General features: G+C 39.5%; 3 protein-coding genes across 3 annotated transcripts; 2 read left to right on the forward strand and 1 right to left on the reverse strand.

The window, feature by feature from the left end:
• The first annotated feature begins 2,242 nt into the window (after positions 1-2,242).
• napab (N-ethylmaleimide-sensitive factor attachment protein, alpha b) lies at positions 2,243-9,849 on the forward strand. The gene is made up of 11 exons (XM_067595329.1): positions 2,243-2,463; positions 3,831-3,910; positions 4,009-4,125; positions 4,661-4,707; positions 4,812-4,889; positions 5,104-5,159; positions 6,524-6,608; positions 6,724-6,828; positions 6,910-6,978; positions 8,119-8,169; positions 8,566-9,849. Exons 1-11 carry the CDS (start codon positions 2,366-2,368, stop codon positions 8,665-8,667), a joined length of 888 nt encoding a protein of 295 aa, XP_067451430.1. The 5' UTR covers positions 2,243-2,365; the 3' UTR covers positions 8,668-9,849.
• A 118-nt stretch (positions 9,850-9,967) lies between these two features.
• Positions 9,968-12,931, forward strand: b3gnt2l (UDP-GlcNAc:betaGal beta-1,3-N-acetylglucosaminyltransferase 2, like). Its single transcript, XM_067595328.1, has one exon. The coding sequence runs from the start codon at positions 11,160-11,162 to the stop codon at positions 12,408-12,410; it is 1,251 nt and encodes a 416-aa protein (XP_067451429.1). The 5' UTR covers positions 9,968-11,159; the 3' UTR covers positions 12,411-12,931.
• Positions 12,756-19,556, reverse strand: bckdha (branched chain keto acid dehydrogenase E1 subunit alpha). Its single transcript, XM_067595327.1, has 8 exons — positions 19,278-19,556; positions 17,573-17,749; positions 17,363-17,449; positions 17,153-17,261; positions 16,053-16,214; positions 15,737-15,943; positions 15,500-15,641; positions 12,756-13,727 (listed from the first exon to the last, which is right to left on the reverse strand). The coding sequence occupies exons 1-8, from the start codon at positions 19,371-19,373 to the stop codon at positions 13,385-13,387; spliced, it is 1,323 nt and encodes a 440-aa protein (XP_067451428.1). The 5' UTR covers positions 19,374-19,556; the 3' UTR covers positions 12,756-13,384.
• Positions 19,557-20,389: the final 833 nt, after the last annotated feature.

Here is a 20,389-nt window from a genome sequence, read left to right on the forward strand (position 1 = left end):
TTAACTTTTGTGGTGGAAAAACCGTATCAGACACAAATTATTATTCAGTTCAGTATTTTATATCCAGTACATCTTAAAACATGTCTGCAGGGGATCTTTAAAATCTTGTTTTCTCTTCCAAAATCTATGAATAAGCAAATGTTTTTTTTTTTTTCAGAAGTTTAACTGCTGGACACAAGATGTTTCCACATCACACTTGTTTAAGTTGAATATTGGACCAGCATGATAGCATGGAAGCATGGCTTCCATGCTATTTGTGACGTCACCAGTCATGCTCGTAGGCCCATAAAAATCAGATTTCCAATGAACACAAAGAAACAAAGACAGGCAATAAAAGGTTCTTGTACGAAAACCCTACATACGAGGAAAGTATTGGTGGGGGAATTGAATGAATGATCTCCTCCCTTTCACTTCATACCCTTAATGTGTTTACATGCACTGTTGTAATCTAATTATTTCCCACTTTTGATTGTGATTTGATTTCACAAATGACCATATGGAAGGGTTTCAAGTGGAGGCAATGCATTGTGTATGTCGACTTGAGACATACACAATGCATTGTATATGCACAAAAATATGGGCTAAATTTCTTTTCCCTTTTTTAAAAACATATTTTATGCATAAAACCTAACTGTTGTGACATCATCTATGCAGTATAATACACTGAAAATGATGTATATACAGTATGTACGGCATACGGGTTTGTTCATTAGGGAGCCGATGGAATATTTTTGTAGCTCATCCCCATATTGCGTTTAATTTTAAATTAGATAAACACATACCAGAGTCAAGTTAGATATGACCAGCAACATATATCAGGGTCATTATTATTTTGCTTAAAGTCCTCCTCCAGTCAAAAATACTCCTCTTCTTGTTCTTTCAGTTGGATGTTTGAGCTTCACTGTGCAGAATGATGTACATGAAAAAATGGAGACTAGAATTTTGTTTTTACATTCACCCCCTGAAAGTGGAAAGTTTCTCTGTTCTCACCTTAAATATGAGTTTAAGGCGTGTACCTAGGAGCATGATTTGTGACATTAGTTTAGAGCCAATTGAGGGCCAGTATGCAATTTGCACAAGTGTGATTTTGAAACTTGAAGCCTCCAGTGCACAAACACTGAGAATGGACTTCTCAGTGAAGTAGGAGACATCTTGTACTCAGCAGTTAAACTTTTAAAATGAAAAACATTTGCATATTCATAGATTCTGGATTTTTAATGAGGGAGAAGGAGTAGATGCCATTTTAAGGATTATTAACATGATAACTGAACATGTTTTGAACAATTTATTATCACAAACAGAGGTTTTGTATATGACTCCTAAAACCTGTTTGGATCTTTAAACCACCAATTGTAAGATGCCTTCATGGGCTGTCGGATTTATTGCAGTTAATTGTTGGTGAAGAGCTATAAATCATACAAACTGAGAAGGTATTGTTTGACAATGTAGAAAATCATTCATGTTTATTATCGTTGTAATTTAGGCCACAGCGTGGTTAACACTGATGATATAACACCAGCAATTATCTTTCAACAATTGGGCTACATACACCAACACTGCCTCTGCTGGTTGACAGTTGGGACAGGTTATCTCTGGATCACTTCTAATCAATTTTAAAATTGATTAAAAAACACCAAAACACATAATATGTTGTGTCTTTGTTATTATTTGCTGACTGAGAACAGTTTAGTGGATATTATAACTTGGGGGTTTTTGCATTTGTTTTTTTTAAACTTTATTGAGAACAGTCAAACTCAAACAACAGTAACATATAAAGAAGTATGAAGAGCAAAAAGAGGAAACAAAGTGCCAGAGAATTCAGTTATAATAAAAATAAATAACTTTTTTATTTATTTGTTTTTGAAAAACAAACATTTGGTAAAGAAATTGTGCAAGAAGCTTTTTTAAAATCAATAAAAGCAAAATGATACATAGAAAGAAGAATAAATGAATAAACAAATAAATAAATGTATATGTTTCAAATATTGTTTGGGCCTTTGCTGCTTTTCTATTTTTCAGCTTGACTAGAGAATTGTAATAGAGTTTAATATCAATTAGAAATAAGGTAAAGTTTGGTTTTCTATATTGGTCCATTTCATTTTATGTATATGGAATTTGCCAAAAAAAAATATAAACAGCTGCATTAAAAAGTTATCATTCTTGTCCATTGAGTTATTTTCAGACTAGGATGTTGGAAGGTGGAGTTTACAAACAGCACCTGAACGCTTCATTAGTGTTTCCGCTACACCCATGTCACATGACAGAGGTGACAAGGCAAACCCGCTGCTGCTAGCACTGGTTAGCAAGTTTGTTGACTTTCGCATTTTTTCGTTGTTCCCTTTAAAATCAGAGCAGTGACACTAAAATGGACAATAGCGGGAAAGAAAAGGAAGCGACGGCCTTAATGGCGGAAGCCGACAAGAAAGTAAAATCATCGCAGTCGTTTTTCGGTGCGATGTTTGGGTGAGTATGTCAGTTAGCTTCTGTTAGCTAATTTTGTCAAGCCAAGGGCCAAGTAAGCGGAAGGTGGCTAGCTGACGAGTTACCACCAGATCTGGAGGGCAGGACAAAAACACATTTTCTTAACCTTAACACCACTGTTACAGTCGGCTGCTTTGCGCCTGACGTTTAACTATTGTCGACAGTGTTAAACGAGTGTTTGTTTAGCCTCAAATACAGCGTTATCTTCCCGCAGATTACTGCTGGAGAATAAATAAGCATCAGCTGCGCGCAGCAGTGTGTCTGAGCAAGACTTTACTATGTCAGGTGCTGATGAGGCTGTATTCAGAGATGAATTGTGCAATATTTCAAGGGAGTTATTACTCTCGAAAAAGAACACCGAGTATCACTGAATAACAGCTCCATCTACTGGGGAAAGATCAGATTATTTTAGGATCACTCAGCTGTGTGCAAATCACGTCCATCAAATGTGTTTACAGTAGCTGAGTGAACAGGTTTGTTGAGTTGCATCAGATTTAGTAAGGTAGTAAGTTTATTTACTTTGTTTATATACCTATAGTAGCTACATCTACCAGAACCACAACTTCTGCACATATTTTGCACAACTTTTCTGCTTTTATAACCGTCAAGTCAGGTCATGTAGTCTAGTATCGTAATGTGTATAAGCCTTATAATGTATATAGATTGAATTCTATTTACTTGATTTGTTGTTTTGTTGTGTTTATTACTCTTGGTTCTTATCTGTTACCTTGTTTTCTGCACTGCTGTGACATGCGAATTTAATAAAGTCTCATCTGACAAATCAAAACCTGCCAAAATGGTTGAAGTTGGGATTCTGTGTAAATCAGAAACTTAACATGCAAACTCAGAGGTGTATGTGTATGAAGACGTCATCTTGAGCTTTGGGAAACAGTGATTGACATGTTTCACCATTTTCTGACATTTTATAGACCAAGCAACTAAATAGATGAATTAAGAGAATAATCAACAGATTAATCAATAATAAAATAATCAGTAGTTGCAGCCCTAATTACAATATGGCTCATAAATGTAAAATCACATCAAATAAATTGATGTTTAACGCAGTAAACATCAATTGATCTAACTTATTTTATGACTCTTTTGGTGTCATGATATTGCAGATAGATTTTTGGTTATTATAATGTCTTGATATTAATGTCTTCTCTGTTCTTAAAGGTTCAATTAGAGTAAAATGATACAGTTTTCTGAATTTATTTGACTGTTCAAATAGTAAAGTGAACAGTGAATGCCCAATAAATCCTCACATTATCAATATGTATGAGTATGAGTGAAGCCAAAGAGTGTAAACTCAAATCATAAATATAAATAACACTTCTCTTGTCACACAGGGGTTCCTCCAAATTGGAAGAGGCATGTGACATGTACGTGAGGGCTGCCAACATGTACAAGATGGCCAAAAACTGGTGTGGTAAGATGATTATCACATGTTTGACGAACAAGCGTAACGATAACCTTCTTCCTCGTTCGTGACTCAATCCTCTTTAACATGCAACATCTTGTTTTCAGCTGCAGGAAATGCGTTCTCCCAAGCAGCTCGTCTTCACCTGCAGATGCAGAGCAAACACGACGCGGCGACTAACTTCATAGACGCCGGAAACGCCTTCAAAAAAGCAGATCCGCAAGGTAATCATCACTCATCATCACCACCCTCGGGATATATGACCGCTCGAAGCTCGCTCGTAATGCACCGTTTTACAAGCGGCTGTTCCAGTTCCATCGGGCCATGCAGCCAGTATCATCTAACGTCATTAAGCTCTTGCAGACAAAGAGCTTTAACAGCATTATTCAGGGCTCTTCCCACAGTGCTGTTAGCAAGTAGGGATGTGGACAAATTAATGCTTTTGCACTGTAGGAAAGTGTAAAGAAATCATCTTCTCGCAGCCTTTTTATCCGATGCAAATTTTTCTCAGAAGTCGATTTTTCCACTTCACTCGTCATGTCTTTACTTTTGTCGGTATTTCCCATGACGAGATCATCCTACAGTCAGAGGAACTTTGTTAGAAATGTTCTGGCCTTGAATCCTGCACTTCTCACAACTAGTTCCTTTTTGATTTTGGCAACTTGGAATCAAATTTTATTCTTAGTTTGTTAGATTATTGATGTGAATAATAATTTGTACATATGTCATGTGTCCAATAATTATTATTTGTCTCAACAGAGGCCATAAACTGCCTAAACCGAGCTATTGAGATATACACAGATATGGTGAGTTTAGGATCTGATTTACTTATATAACATACAACTCCCCCTGTTGGACACGTCTCTTATGTGAATTTTTTTTTTTTTTTTTTGGTGGGGCGGGGATTCAGGGGCGTTTCACCATCGCAGCCAAACATCACATCACCATCGCTGAAATATATGAGACAGAGCTGGTGGACATTGATAAGGTCAGATGAAAGATTTGTGTTTTTATATATTGTACATATTAATTTAAGGGCAGATTTCTGCTTCAAGTATAACTGTTAATAGAGTCTGTTTTTTTTTGTTTTTTTTTTCTAAGACTGAATTTAAACTCTTGTTAGCCACAAACATGGGAGATGTCTGTTTTTAAAACCTATAACTGAGGTCCAATTAGTGCTCACTTTTGTCTTTTCATTGCAGGCCATTGCTCATTATGAACAGGCAGCAGATTACTACAAAGGTGAAGAATCCACCAGGTGACTATTTGAAATGAGCAGTTTCAGCATGTTTTAATTTTGTTTGCTTATATGTTTCTGTGTTGTCTTTTTGTATGTTTTCTATGCACCTACTGTGGAAAAGAATTTCCCCCTTGAGGACAAATAACAATCTTTTGTTTTAATTAAAGGCCCCATGAAACAGAAGTCTTTAGCTTCTGCACTGTGACGTATTTCCCAGTGAATCAGAATATTTGAGTGGTGAACAGTTACAAGAGAGATTTAAATCAGTTCCCTCGCATTCGATTGGACGGCTAAAAAGTGGGCGGCGGCTTAGAGTTTAGCGGGATGGCTGTCGGCTCCACACACACACACACACCTCCCTCACCTGTTGTTAGATCAGGAGGACGAGGGAGAGATGAATGAATTAGACGTCAGCCCACTGATATCCAAACACACGTCTCTTCCTATCTCTCTCCATATTGCTCTGTCAGCTACTACGACCCACAAACCTCAAAGTGTGGTTTTATATGACCGGTGTGATTAGCTACTCACCCAAAGTCACATTTGATTGGATGAACTTTTGTAAAGGTCCCTGAGTGAAACCGTTGTCGTGGGGAAATCTTCATACGGGCCGATAATAACGCTTCAGGTCTCCCTCAACATAGTGAGAAACTCAAAAAACTTAGATGTATATTCAGACTTAATGAACTCACTTACAACTGGTAGAGTTCAATGCAAATAGGTTTACTGTGCATCAAGAGTAATAGAAAGCAAACCGAGGCCTTGACCCCGGGATAAAGAACCTGAAACTGAATGAGAAACCATCATCTTATGTAATGTTTTACAACTCCTCCTATTATGGAGCCTATACTGGCTTGGAACAGTGGTGTCTCAAATTTATTCAAAATCCAAAAGTAATATTGGGCCTGTTGGCTTTTTATGACATATCATAAGCAAATAACCGTCGCATTATGTTACTGATTAATCTTCAATGTATGGTCCTTACAATGACTACACATTGTTGATTCCTTTAATTAACTCTCCTGGGTGCTGTCTTTTATGCTTTTATTGTTTACTCAAGGGAAATTATTCTCCTCACCGTTTCACAGGAAGAGAAAAGACAGATTTTGATGTAAAAAATACTTTGATACTATTTTTTTTTTTTCTCATATATTTGGCATATAACGAGAGATAAATGAACAACTATCACAGGGACACATGAATAAAACTGGGAAAAGGTATTTTTCATGTCATGGGGCCTTTTAATTAATGCATCATTTTTCATTTCACATCTTTATTTTTATGACTGTACATTTAAATTAGTGGTTATTAGTGGGTCTTTGAGTGTTTTTGATTTCTATGAATATGTGCGGACTGAGAAGTTCTTTGACTTTTCTTTTCAGTTCAGCGAACAAGTGCCTTCTGAAGGTTGCGACCTACGCGGCTCAGCTGGAGCAGTACCCAAAAGCTATTGAGATCTATGAACAGGTGAGTTAACGCTCAGCAGCAGCCTTCATCTCAACGTCTTATCAGCGGTTATCACCGGCTGAAGTCACAAAACAAACATCAATTGCGTTGTGTGATTTTTTTTTTTTTTTTTTAGGTTGGAACCCATGCAATGGACAGCACGCTGCTGAAATACAGTGCCAAGGATCACTTCTTCAAAGCGGCACTTTGTCACTTCTGTGTGGACATGCTGAACGCAAAAGTAAGCACCGACCTTGTGTCCACGTGTACCACAAGTGTAAGATGAGCCACCGTTTCTAATATTCATCCTCTTGTCACTCAGCTCGCTGTGCAGAAGTACGAAGAAATGTTTCCGGCTTTCTCGGATTCTCGAGAATGCAAATTGTTGAAGGTAGGTTTTTTTTTTATTGTTGTTGTTTTAACTCTAAAATCCCTAAACAAAAACAGCGAATAATCCTTTAAATGTAGAGCAGCTTGGCTGATGGAGAGCAGTTTAACTCGATAGCCGGCTGAGATAAACCTTCCAACTGGCAGACTGTTGCTTTCTGTTTCCTTCCTCGCTGCTCTCTGCTGCTGTTCTCAGTTAAATACAGTGACGGCTGCTTTACCTCGCTTAACAATCTACATGCTATTAATGAAAAGTAAAAGTTGTAAGAGTGGCGATCGGCTTCATGCATCTTGTTTGACACCTCAGCATTATATATATAACAAAAGCATGAGTTAGTTTTAGTGCAGGTGAGGCCTGCTTTTAACAATTCTGTGTCACGTTTCACAAAAGCGATTTGCGAGCACCGCTCACACGCAGATCACAAACGGTGCCAGTGTCCCGTTTCACTAATGAGTCTCACTCACCGACTGCAGATGGTTTTTCTACAGTCCTGCAGTCCGCTCACTCTCACGCATGGGTCACAAGTCTGCTAATGCTGGTATTTAAAAGCTGTAAAACGGTAATAATTCATTTTGTAATGCTTGTAACGCATGCAGACAGTGTGACTGCAGTGTGTTATTATAGCATTTCATTTTTTTAATTTAACCTTTATTTAAACAGGAGAGTCCCATTGAGATTTAGAATCCAAGATGAGCAGCAGCACAAATAAAAACACATAATTACAGACAGAAAACACAAAATGAGACAAATTTGAAAAAGAAAATAAAAAACAAGCATAAGAAAACTCACATTTCAGAAGAGAAATTTCTCATTTTAGATTTAAATCTTTTTAATGAGACTAATTTGTTGAGTTTCAAGTCTTTCTGCAACGTATTCCACACCGAGGGTGCAGAATACACAAATGCCCCTTTTTCCAATTTCTGCATGGACAATGCAAAGCGTACTGTCTGGCACTATTCTGCGTGATAAAAACACAAAGGTAATACAGGAGCAGACCAACAATTGCCTTCATATATAAAGATGTACCAATTTAAAAGCCTACAGGTGGGCAGAGCAGCCGTCCTACTGCTCCTACATCCTACTTTATCATCTCAGTTTTTCTATTCACAGCCCTTCTAATATGAACTGTTTTTATCTTACCAGAAACTTCTAGATGCCTATGAAGAACAGAATGTGGATGCCTACACTGATTCGGTGAGTAAACAGTTGTTTTCAGCTGAATAAAGACCTTAAGTTCATGTGTCTGACTGCCATCAGTGTCCTGCAGAGTCTCCAAGTCTTAACTCTTTACAGCGTGACTTATAAATGATTCACCTATGAGTGAAGTGTTGGGATGGTTGTTAAAGAAGAGAGTCTTTTATTAATCCTTTCTTATACTTCATGTGTATCAGAATCTGTCAGTTTGAACTTGTTTCCCCTGAAAGATTAATGTCTAAAAATGCAAAAACTGTTCACAAGCAGCAGCACGAAACTCTGACTAATTGTTTTGAGTTATCAGTTTTATGTTTTGGGTGATTTAAAAAGCAGAACAAGAGCGCCGCACCTTACTACCTTTATTGTGTTTTCTGAAATATCGTATTTTGTTCTCAGGTGAAGGAATATGACACCATTTCACGGTTGGACCAGTGGCTCACCACCATGCTTCTCCGCATCAAGAAAAGCATACAGGACGAGGAGAGCGACCTCCGCTGACTCTCCTCGCTGCTCCTTCTCAAGCCCTCGACGACCGACTCGCATCCCTCTTTTTCGCCTCGATCCTCTCACTTCCATTCAAATCTTAATGTTTTGAACCTTTATATTCCTTCACAAATACTTGTTTCTTTCCTACCATCTGCAGTATTTTTTTTTTTTTTCTTGCCTTTTTAATCTGCTCTTTTGACAACTTAATGCTCCAAAAAATTATGGTCTTTTTAGGTATGAACACTATTTTCCTGAGTGTACACTGCACACAGTATGTTAGTTGTACATTGTTACAATACAGGTATTGGCCTAATATTGGTTAAAATATTAATAATTGGGCTGCAATACCAAATACTTATACCAGCACAGGACTATAATAAACTTTTTATTTTTCTTCTTATTAAATGGAGGAGGGAACGCCAATTTACTAAGGCTTTGATCTACAAAATATATTTTACAAAACGTGCTTTGGGATTAAACTGACCAAAATGCCAGTATCAACACGTACAATAAAGCACACACTTAGGTTTTTGGTACTTTTGAGGGCTCAGTATACTGTTGGTCATATCAGGGCACCTCTAATTAAACTGCACTTCATCTCAGCTGAACAGCTCCTCTCCAAGCAGAGAGGCCAAGAGTTTTATTCCACGGCAAATAAGCCCCCCCCCCCCTTTTGCCTTATACTGCTAAATTCTCAGGGCGTGAACAGCTAGATTTGATGAAAGAAAAACAAAAACAAAAAAAATCACGCTTTTAGAAACGTTCTCAATAAATTCACTTTATTGTTTTTTTTGTCACTTCCATTTAAAGTGCTTTTATTCCACAAAATATGAGGTGAAATAAGCGTCACCTTTGTGAACATTTGCATGGTTTGGTATGGATGAGAAAACTAGAGCAGCAGTTTTCCTCTCTATAGGAGCTATTTCTCGAGTTTTTTTTTTTTTTTTTTTTTTTTTTGATTGTATGATATGTGTTCTTTTTCTGTCATAACTAACCAGGCTGAAAAAAAAATGTGTGTTGTTTTTTTTTAAAGGCCTGCACAAGATGCAATACATTGAAGAAAAAAGGAGCTTTACTGATCTGAACACTGTGCTCACCCTCCTGATGATTTTGTCAATAGACAAATGGTCTTAAATAATTTGTACATCAGTGATGTTTCCTGTCAAACGTTTGAATAAACCTGTCTTACAGCATCATGGGTGTGGCCTCCACCTGCCTGCTCTGTGTGAACGGTGCTGTTTACCTGATCTCATGTGAAGAGCTGCATTTGCATGTGCTCGCATCGCTCTGCTGCTCCAGTTCCGTTCAAAGAGAAAAAAGGAAAAAAAAAAATGTGTGGTTGAAAACTAAATGATGTGGTCTTGTGCACCTGCTCACCTGGCGATTGGGCGTGAACACTCTTGGATACTATTTTGTTCTTTTGTCATCAAACATTTGCTTCAGCTTTTGCTCGGTGTGCGTTCATCTTGTGATAAGTAAGTATTTTACAACACTTGCATGGTAAATGATTTTCTCTTTGACTGGTTGACGCTTTTACCTCCAGGTTAAAGGTTTTTTTTTGTAACACTGTAGGCTTCTCTGTAAAGTCTAGGCAGGTTTATCAAATTATAATAATTATATTATAATTCACACTAATGAAAAAAAGAAAATGTTCATTTTAAGTACCTCATAACATAGCAAAGAGGCAATGTGAGATATGCAGTTAATTTTGTCTGTCTTGTGCTTAAATTCATAGACCTCAGGTGTGCGCTTAAATCTGTTGCTGTTAATCAGGTAGAGCCCTAAGGGCAACTTTGCTTTGTTATTTGCACAAAGCCAGTTTGCTTCTAATTAAACACTAGAGAGCAGGATGTGTTCCAGAGAGCAAAGCTGCAGACTGTTTAAAGACCACATCACCTGCACACATTCAGATAGCACCACCAGTGTTTTTGTCAAAACATTTCAACTGTACTTATCAGAAGGTCTGCGCTGAAAGCAGATCATTTTTACTAAGTGCTTCAAGCTCACTAGATGTTTAAAACCATGAGGCCTTGAAATAATGAGATCAATTAGTGGTTTACAGGCCTCAGCAAATTAAAATATGCTAAATGCAGAATAGAAAGGCAACCACATTTATTTTAATAGCCTATGTACATTTGTGTGTTTGATTTCAAACTTATTCCTAAGTTATAACTTCTAAAATGTGCTTCCATTATGTTCTTAGCTCTCGAAGAGCAGTGTGACGGAACAACAGGAAAATCAGGCAGTATGAATAACAAATCACTTTTTTGAAGCGCATCATGCATTTTTAATTAAGGTTGGATGTCAAGTTTGTGATGTGTTACATTAAGGTGTCTTGTAACCACTGTGTTTTTCGTGCTGGCAGGTAGCCTACATCCTGCCTGTCACCTGCTGGGAGTCTTTGTAACCTGAAGACAATAAGGTCCCAGGACCAACCCCCCTGAAAGATGATCCATTTCTAAGAGCAACACACCCGGACGGCTTGTTTTACTAACCTCACACCAATGAGACGTATTAAAACCTTCAGTGCCATGGTTCTCATTGGCACTTTGCTTCTGATCTTCTTCTACTCGTCCCTACACCTAGAGACGAGCTACAGTCACAAGGCTGGATCAGAGGACTTCCTGAAGCACCCCAGCTTCTCCTCCAAGCGGGAGAGCGTCACTAAACCTCCCCCTGACTTCCACAACGTGACTGTTTCTGCAGGCCTCAGACAGAGCATCCCTCAAAATAGAGCCTATTGGAACCGTCTGCTGTATTCGGCCCTCAGGCGTCTGGACAAGGGAGAAGACCTTTTCAGAGATGACTCCAGTTGGTCGCGATGCAGGGAGACAAATCAAGAGCTTCTGCAAACCAACATACACGACATCACTTCCTACCCTGTCTTGTTCAAGGACTTTTTACAGGGCATGGATTGCAGGTCTCCTCCTGTCCTGATCAATCAATCCAACAATTGCATCTCTGATGAGGGGAAGGGAGACAATCAGATCTTCCTGCTTTTTGCTATCAAGTCAACTCCTGGAAACTTTGAGCGGAGACAGGCGGTGCGGGAGACCTGGGGTCGAGAGGAGGTGTATAAGACTGGACTGAGAGTACGCACCGTGTTCTTCCTGGGTAGCTCCTCGCTGGATGACCCTGACCTCGGCCCTCTGCTTTCATTTGAAGCGCAAAGCTTTGGGGACCTCCTGCAGTGGGACTTCCACGAATCACTGTTGAACCTGACACTCAAAATGAACATGGTTCTCCAGTGGACACTGTTAAACTGCCCCCATGTTTCCTTTGTCTTTAGTGGGGATGATGATGTATTCGTCAACACACCAGCATTGATCAGCTACCTGCAGTCTCTGGAGCCATCAAAGGCCTCTCGGTTGTATGTTGGACATGTTATAAGCACAGCAAACCCCCTCAGAGACCCTAAAAGCAAGTACTACATTCCTTTGAGCTTCTATGACGGCCCGTACCCTGCTTACGCTGGGGGAGGAGGCTTTATCATATCTGGAGCGTTGTTGCGACCCCTATACTATGTTTCACGTGTCATTCCTTTCTTCCCCATCGACGACGTCTACACCGGGATGTGCGCCAAAGCCCTGAATGTTGCTCCTGAAGCACACGCAGGCTTTCAGACCTTTGATGTCAAGGAGGAGGATCGTGAGAATCTGTGTGTCCATAAAGATCTTATTCTGATTCACCAGCGCTCCCCACAGCAGATGAAGAAGCTGTGGAAGGGCATTCACAGTCCCTTCTTGACTTGTTGAATTGACTATAGAGCAGGACTGTTGAGCAAAGAATACAGCGACGGAGAGTTGCAGCCGAGGCCATTTTAGTAAAGGGTTTTGTTTTCTGCTGCTGACATCTTGCAAGGACTTGTTTGAAAAAGATATAGAGCCGTTCTGTTAGCAAATTTGCAGTGAAGCAACTTTTTAAAGTTTCATGATAGGAAGACATATTCAATCTTAAATAGCTAAAGGAGTTTTCAACTTTACTTTTTGGTCCATTTGAGCATTGATGGTTAAAACATTTCATTGTCAACTTGATTAGAGTTTGATTAACCCAATTCCTATTTTGATATTGAATTTAAATAAAAAAAAGACAACTGAAAGTTCCAAGTTCGATCTTTTATTTTACACAAAACACCAAACATGTAATATGTGCTAAATGAGTGTACAGTTCTGGGATTTAGGATAGTGTGTAACAGCATTACAGCATACAAACCCATCTAAAATTTGGGTGAGTATACTAAAAACCATTCAAATAAGAAAAAAATCAGTCACCTCAATGATACACAAGGAAACCTATTAAATACCACTGAAGAAGTTGGCAAAAGGAAGATGCACAAGAAGGTTAAACCTCCACCGTTTATTGCTGGATTTGTTTGATTTTGTTTGCAAACCGCTTTCAATCTGCTGCTTTTTGCTGAACTTAAAAATAAGAACATTGATGATGATGATGATGGTTTAATATGAAACAGGTGTCATTCAGGGTGTTTCACTACCGACAGTAAATCTATGAACGTAAGGCACCAAACCCAGAGGCATGAAATATATTTCTGAAAGCACAATCCTCCACTCCGCTCTGTTGTGCAGAAGAAATGACGTGTTATATCAAAACTAGTTTTTTTATGAATACAGTAAAAGATGTGCAACAGTTTATCCCAGTCTCACTCCTCACCCACTCCATATCTCTTCACCAAATCACTACTCGTTCGTTCTCGTCAGGTCAGCGTGTGCAGTTATTTATCATACATATCAAGCGGGTAATGCTCCTTGTACTGCTGCACGTGCCTCCACAGGGATTCCCTCTGCTTGGTCAGGCTGGGCGTCATCTCCTGGTACACGTCGGTGAAGAGCAGCTCGGGATTGGGTTTCAGGCGTCTCTCGGCCCTCTCGAACACCTCCATCACCATCTTGCGGGATTGTTTCCGCCAGTTCCTCTCGTCGTCCTCGCTCCACCAGTTGCGGGCTGTCATGTAATGTCTCAGCCTGGAGATGGGATGGTCCTGCTTGTCCCAGTAGTTCACCTCGTCCACCGAACGGTAAGCCGAGCTGTCGTCGCTGGTGCTGTGGTGGCCGACTCTGAAGAATGAAAAGTATCATTATTCCATTTTTCTATACTACAACATGTTAGAAGTACATTTTCTACAACCCTTCTTTAAATTTTGCACGTCAACCAACATTTTGTCAGAATTACAACCCTAATATGTACTTTTTTGGTTCTCTTAAAGTCCTACAGAACATATTTTAAAAGGCTTTATCCTCTGTTTTATTTATGTTTTTCCTTAGATATCCTAAAATCATGAATATTGTTTTACATTCATTATTAGGTAAAGGTAATCAATACTCCCTTTTGGTGCTTTTCTTCTCCCCTCACATTACTTTGCATCATTCTTTTCATCTTTGGTTTATTTGCACAAGTTAAAATCAAATTAAACTAATTCAAACTTAAGTTTAAATCACTGAAGTCAGAAGCAAACAACTGCTGTAATGACCACAGACAAAAAACTAAACCTGTTCTTGATTATTTGATCACATCAGTTAGTGACAGTAAATGACCATCCGTGGCTGTTACAGAGAACTATTCAGCCTGTGTAGAGTGTAACTTTTCTTCTCCTAAAATGCAAACCTTTGATTATTATGCTAACTTCATCCATTGCTAGTTTACAACCTTGCAACTTATATATCGCCCAGAGACACTGATAGTGTAAAGTGGTAAAATATTGAAATAATAATTAAAAGTGTTCAACAGTTCCCTAACTCACTATTCTATGTCTGCTTTGGATATCTGATTAAAAACATGCCTAACAATCTGGTTATCGTCCGAATAGCTGTCTATCAATAAGTTTGATCTGATGCACCCTGTAAACCGGTTGTGTGGCCTCACCTGTTTGTTGTTCTTTGTTTCTCTATCTAGTAATGATTCTTTCTCTTTTTTCGTTTCTCTTTGTTCTTCTTGACTTTTGTTTGTTTTTCTGGTTTTGCTCTGGAAGTGCGGAGGTGGGTGAGACTTTTCATCCAGCGCTACCAAGACTCTTTAGTGAAATATTTCGACAACTATTGGATGGATCGCTGTGAAATTTGTTTCACACATTCATCGTCCCCAGAGGATGAATTGTAATAGCTCTGATCTGCTGACATTTCATATAGCGACACCATGAGGTCAAAAGTTAATCTTCCTGAAGTGACCAAATACCTTTAAAACTCATGACATTCCCATCAGCCTCAGCTGTATTTTGTGTTTGGTGCTAATAAACAAATGTGTGCATGACAACCTGCTAAACCAACACGGTGAACATAGTAAAGATTATATCTGCTAAACGTCAACATGCTAGTACTATCATTGAGAGCACGTTATCCTCACAGAGCTGCAAAGATGGCTGTAGACTCTCAGCCTTTTTCATTGTTCATGATTTTACCTACAGATGTTCCACGTAACATAATGTTAATGCAGAGAGCAGATGCACAATGGTTGTGGTCGTCTTGTTGATTGGACAGTTTACCCACAAGCAGGGTGCAAAATTAACTTTTTTGTCCACTGGCCAAATGGCTTGTGTATGTTCAAATTTTAGCAGCCACTAAACAGACGACCATTGTTTTTTTGGCTGGTGAGTGAAGCAAATCTACCATCCATTTGCATATTTTACCATCATTTGCCTGGTAGCTGCTACTTTGCAAAAAAAAAAAAAAAAAAAAAAAAAAAAAATCAACATTTCTAATAGTACCAGTAACGACCAAAACCTTGAGTAGATAAATCGCTTAGGAGTATTAAGCTGTGAGCCTTAAAGCTGCTTGATGTTAATTTTCAGTTTGAAAATGCACAACAGTCGCAGATCCTTCAAACATCAACTAACCTGTAGGTCATCGCCTCAATGAGGAAGGGCTGGTTCTCAGCCACGGCCCTGCGGCGAGCTTCCTTTGTAGCGTTGTACACAGCAAACACATCATTACCATCGACACGGATGGACATCATGCCGTAACCGGGACCGCGAGCAGCTGTTCAATCAGAGAAAGAATTGAAAGGTGTGTTCAAAAGAACAGCTGCGGATCTCAAATCAGACACTGCAGAAAACCACAGCAAGGCTTCTCACCGATGCCGTCTCCTCTGTACTGCTCGTTGGTGGGGGTAGAGATGGCGTAACCATTGTTACGGCAGAAGAAGATCATAGGGCACTCGAGGGTGGCAGAGAAGTTGAAGCCAGCGTGGGCGTCGCCTTCGCTAGCTGCTCCCTCTCCGAAATAACAGATTACAGCTCGGTTGGTGTTTTCTCTCTTAATTGCATACGCAGCTCCGACCGCTGAAACAGACACATATTTACAGGTATTAACATGTGTTTAACAACAGCAGAGGTGTGCAATTGATTTTGTAGTTCAAACAATAAAATTGCGTGCGAGATATGAGCTCACCCTGAGGAATTTGTGTGGCCAGGGGAGAAGAGATGGTTACAAAGTTCAGGTCTTTGGAGCCGTAGTGGACGGGCATCTGCCGGCCCTTTCCAAGGTCATCAGCATTAGCGTAGCACTGAGCCATGAACAAATCCAGAGGAAAACCTCGATACATCAGCACTCCTGCAGGGCCGCACAGGAATTAGAACACTATTACTCACAAGACAAGAAAACCCAGGGCCATTGATTATCATGATTAGTTTGTTAGCATAAATACAAATAGATGCAATGTATATATTTCTTCCCTTTAACAAAGGTTATTTTAAAAACACACACACAGCTGGGCAGCAGTTGGCATGCAGGGGCTATATATGGGGCAACCCAAATGTTTGGAGGTTATATGGACAGTGATACAGGAGATATGAATGTGAGACAGTGGGTTAGAAGAGAAAACAGGGGGTAAGACAGTAACTAGGTGGGCATATGGATATGGAGACAGCATTTAAGAGAGTACACAGTGGTAGGAGGGCAAACAGGGGTTGACACAGGTTGGGGGATGTTTTACCTTCCTGTTACACACCTTTCTCTCAAAAACTATGTGTAGTTAATAAACGGTGAAACAAAGATTTCTGAAGCGAAATCTAAAAATCAGATCACTACTGAAAGAATCAATAACATGATTGACAGCTGCTGGTCAAATGGATTGTAGTTCAGTCAAAGAACGCAGATTTGAGATTCTTCCTGATGTGATGTTGTGATTCATATTTACGATTTAACAGTTCTGTGTTTACCTGATATTCTTGGTTTGTAATTTTGTTCAAGATATATTATCTGACTGGTCTATTTCTACATGTATATGTTTTACTGCTGTTCCTACATAATGTGATCTACAAATGAAGACTGACTTCCTGAAGTGAATGACTGCAGTTTGACATGGATGTTTGTGTTTCTTTGCCTCAAACAACTTGCACCAAAGCAAGCATTAGTATATCTCTTTAGAAAAAACTGCCCATCAAGCTTGGAGCAGTGCTTTGGTGTCTGACATATTTTCGCTACTGACACTGATTAACTTATAAATGTGACCCAGAGTCCTATCTGAACGAACGCTGTCTAATCCTTACCAGCCTCTCTGTATTGACCGAAGACCAGGTCATTTGGGTCGAGAGCAGCAGCACTACCGATATGTGTCCCCTCCTCACCATAGTTTGTCATGTAGAAGGAAATCCGACCCTGTAACAAAAAAAAAAAAACCAACAAAAAAACAAATTAACACACATTTACTACACCTGTCCCATTGGTTAAACCAGGATATACAAGAGAAAAACCAAAACCTGTCTCTGAGATTCATAAAGAATGCGGTCCATTGTGTTCAGCAGAGTCATCTTCTGGTAAAAGTTCAAGACTGTCTCTTTGGAGAGCTGAACAGGGAAGAAACACACAAAACAGCCAATGATTGAGCTTTTGCTCCGCAAAGGGTTTCAGGAGTTGAGGGTTTAGTGCTTCTTTTAACAGCAAAGGGGTGTAAGGCAGGCTGACTGTACCTGAGGGTCTTGAGTGGGGTCGATGATATTGCCTTGCCGGTCCATCACCCGGTACACTGGGATCCCAGAGATGACATTGGGCTGGATGAACTCAAGGTGATCCACATACTCAGCTGAGGCTCCAGGAAACTGTGGCTTTTCCATCGACGAATCAAAGGGCTGCTGTCCGTGCACGGCCTGCGAGGTTGAAAGCAAGCATTATTTTTTAACAATGTCACTGTGGCTGTGTCAAAGGAAGGCCCTCTCTGAAATAGATGCCACAAAGAACTATTCATCTTTCTCTTAATGATGACATCCCGACAAAAACTCTGCAGCTGCTCTGTTGAAACTGAATGCCAAACTGATAATGTGATATCATGCAGAGTGATTTAAATGGAATATGGCCCAACAGCTGAGATTGTAATTATCTATGTATAATATATATATCAATATATGATACCATGTCCTAATAACATGTCATGTGGGCAGTTAGAATAAGTAAATGTATTGTGTTGTACTGGGCTAACAGGAAATTATCCAAGGTGTGGACTGTCAATCAAGCTATGACTTCAGAGCAAGACAACCAGCTCTTGAACAGATCTATTTCAAAAGGATCAACTCATTAATTTGTTGGTTTTCTGAGGCTGTCCTGACATTATCTAGCTCCATTTAAGTTTTGCACTGCATTGTGACTGAACTACATATTCAAGACAAACGGTATAATGTGAAAAACTTGACAGATTGTTATTGCCAATATCTTTGAGTTTTCCCACAGTCTGATGAAATGAAATGACACGTTTTCGACACCAAACTAACAACACATCCTGAGACAAAAGTAACAATTCAGTTAAATGCATTTTCTTTTTCATGACAACAGTTTTAACGTCACTGTCTCTGCACAACGCAGTTATCCAGCAGCACTTGTCAACTTGAACTTGGTGACGGAAGTTTCCTCCTAACGCCCCTTTATTCGACCAATCAGGACGTAGCTAGCTAAAACATTTGTCGCTAGCTAGCGACCTCGGAGCAGTAACAAACAATAAATACAAGGTGCACCAGTGTCTGTCAAGCTGCCGATTAAAGTTCAAAACATTAATTTGCACACACATGCGGCCAACAGCAGCTGGACTCCACATGGCTGCGTAAGAGAGTCGGGATAAGATAGAAAATACGTTAAGGTTGTTAGCTAAGCTAGCGGCTTCACAACCTATCGCGATAACTGAATAAGTCAAACAACGCGTCCTTCTGAATTCTGGATGAAAGCTCTCGCGAGAGTGATCATTTTAACCCAAATATGATCTTTCCCTAACCCTAACCAAGTGTTGTATCTTTGTGCCTAAACCTAACCAGACCGTCAACCACAGCGTTGTCGCATCATAAAACACAATTATTTTGTACAATGACAAACAACCTGCACAATGATGGCACGACACTTATACATCTCGCGAGAGTTTCGCAAATGGATCATAACAACTCAAACTATCTCCTAACCTTAATCACAATTTCTACTTTACACATAAACGTCACAGTATTGTGACTGATAAGCCAAATTTCCATGACAAGTATTAATATTATGCCTGAATCGACTTTCTGGTTTGCCAGGCCACAATCACACCAAAGCTGCAACAACATTTTGGGATACATTCGCTAAATTATTATTATTATTTAGCTAACTGCAGCTGTCTGGCAGGAGACGTTCAGCTAACAGTTATGCACAGTCACTTACACTGGCTCTGAAGGCTCTGTGTTGAAGCAACCTCGATGCCTTCAGACCTGCCGCTTGACGAACAGCATGGAAACAGACTCCATATATTTTGTTCATGGTGCTCACAGCCGCCTTCAGGACGGTCCACAGTCGGCTCTAGCTCGTCAAAAGTTTCGCACTCTGGAGTGAATATGTCAGAATCTTTTAAGACAAGCGTTTGGTCTTCTGTCCCAGTCCACCACCACTCTCCGGGTCTGTGAAAACCTGCAGGCAGCAGCGTCAAGTCAGCTACAATGACGACATCCGGCCAAACCTCCAAAATAAAAGTCAGTGACCAAAAGTTATTATACTAAAGGACAAGTTCACAATTTTCTAAGTCTGTCTTAAAGCAACAGTCAGGTGCCCATGTGAACACTGAAAGGTTTTTTCACGTTGCACTCATTCCTCCTGTTCATACTGGCTATTAAAAGATCCCCTTCAAATGTGCTTTCAATGTAAGTGTTGGGGGCCAAAATCCACAGTCGTTTTTTGCAAAAATGCATTTAAAAGTTGATGTGAAGGTTATATGAAGGGTTATATTCAGCCTCCAACAGTTGACATTAGCATCCTGCGGTGATTCACAGATGTGTTTTTATGTGGCCCTTCAGATTGTTTTCAGCTCTTCAAAGATGAGGTGCTGTAGGCCTCCCACTGGGTAAAAGTATCTTAATGTATGATAGTTTACTCTCACATAAGGTTGCCCTAATTGTCAACACATGCATCTCTTACCTCCATGTGTGGACAGATTGGAGTATTCAGTCTGTACATACTTGACCAGACTGGCTGCAACACATTGGTAATGAATATTGCTAGAACAAATGACTGATATTACTACCTATACTACTACCACTTGTGGCCTAACCAGGGTTGGAAATTAGTGCTATAATTTCCTACTCAAATAAATTTTTACTTGAGGTACATATCACTCAAATACATGAGATTTGTTATGTTAAAAAGTGTTGTACAACTACTGTTTGAAGACTAGAGCAACACATTACTGGTTACTTATTAAAGTCATATTGAGGTTCAACAAAATCTTACACTCCTCACAACTCCTCCTGCAGCTGCACCCATGTACGCTGCTCTGTAATTCC

The sequence above is a fragment of the Thunnus thynnus genome, chromosome 7 (genome assembly GCF_963924715.1).
Source record: "Thunnus thynnus chromosome 7, fThuThy2.1, whole genome shotgun sequence".
Taxonomy (NCBI): Eukaryota; Metazoa; Chordata; class Actinopteri; order Scombriformes; family Scombridae; genus Thunnus; species Thunnus thynnus.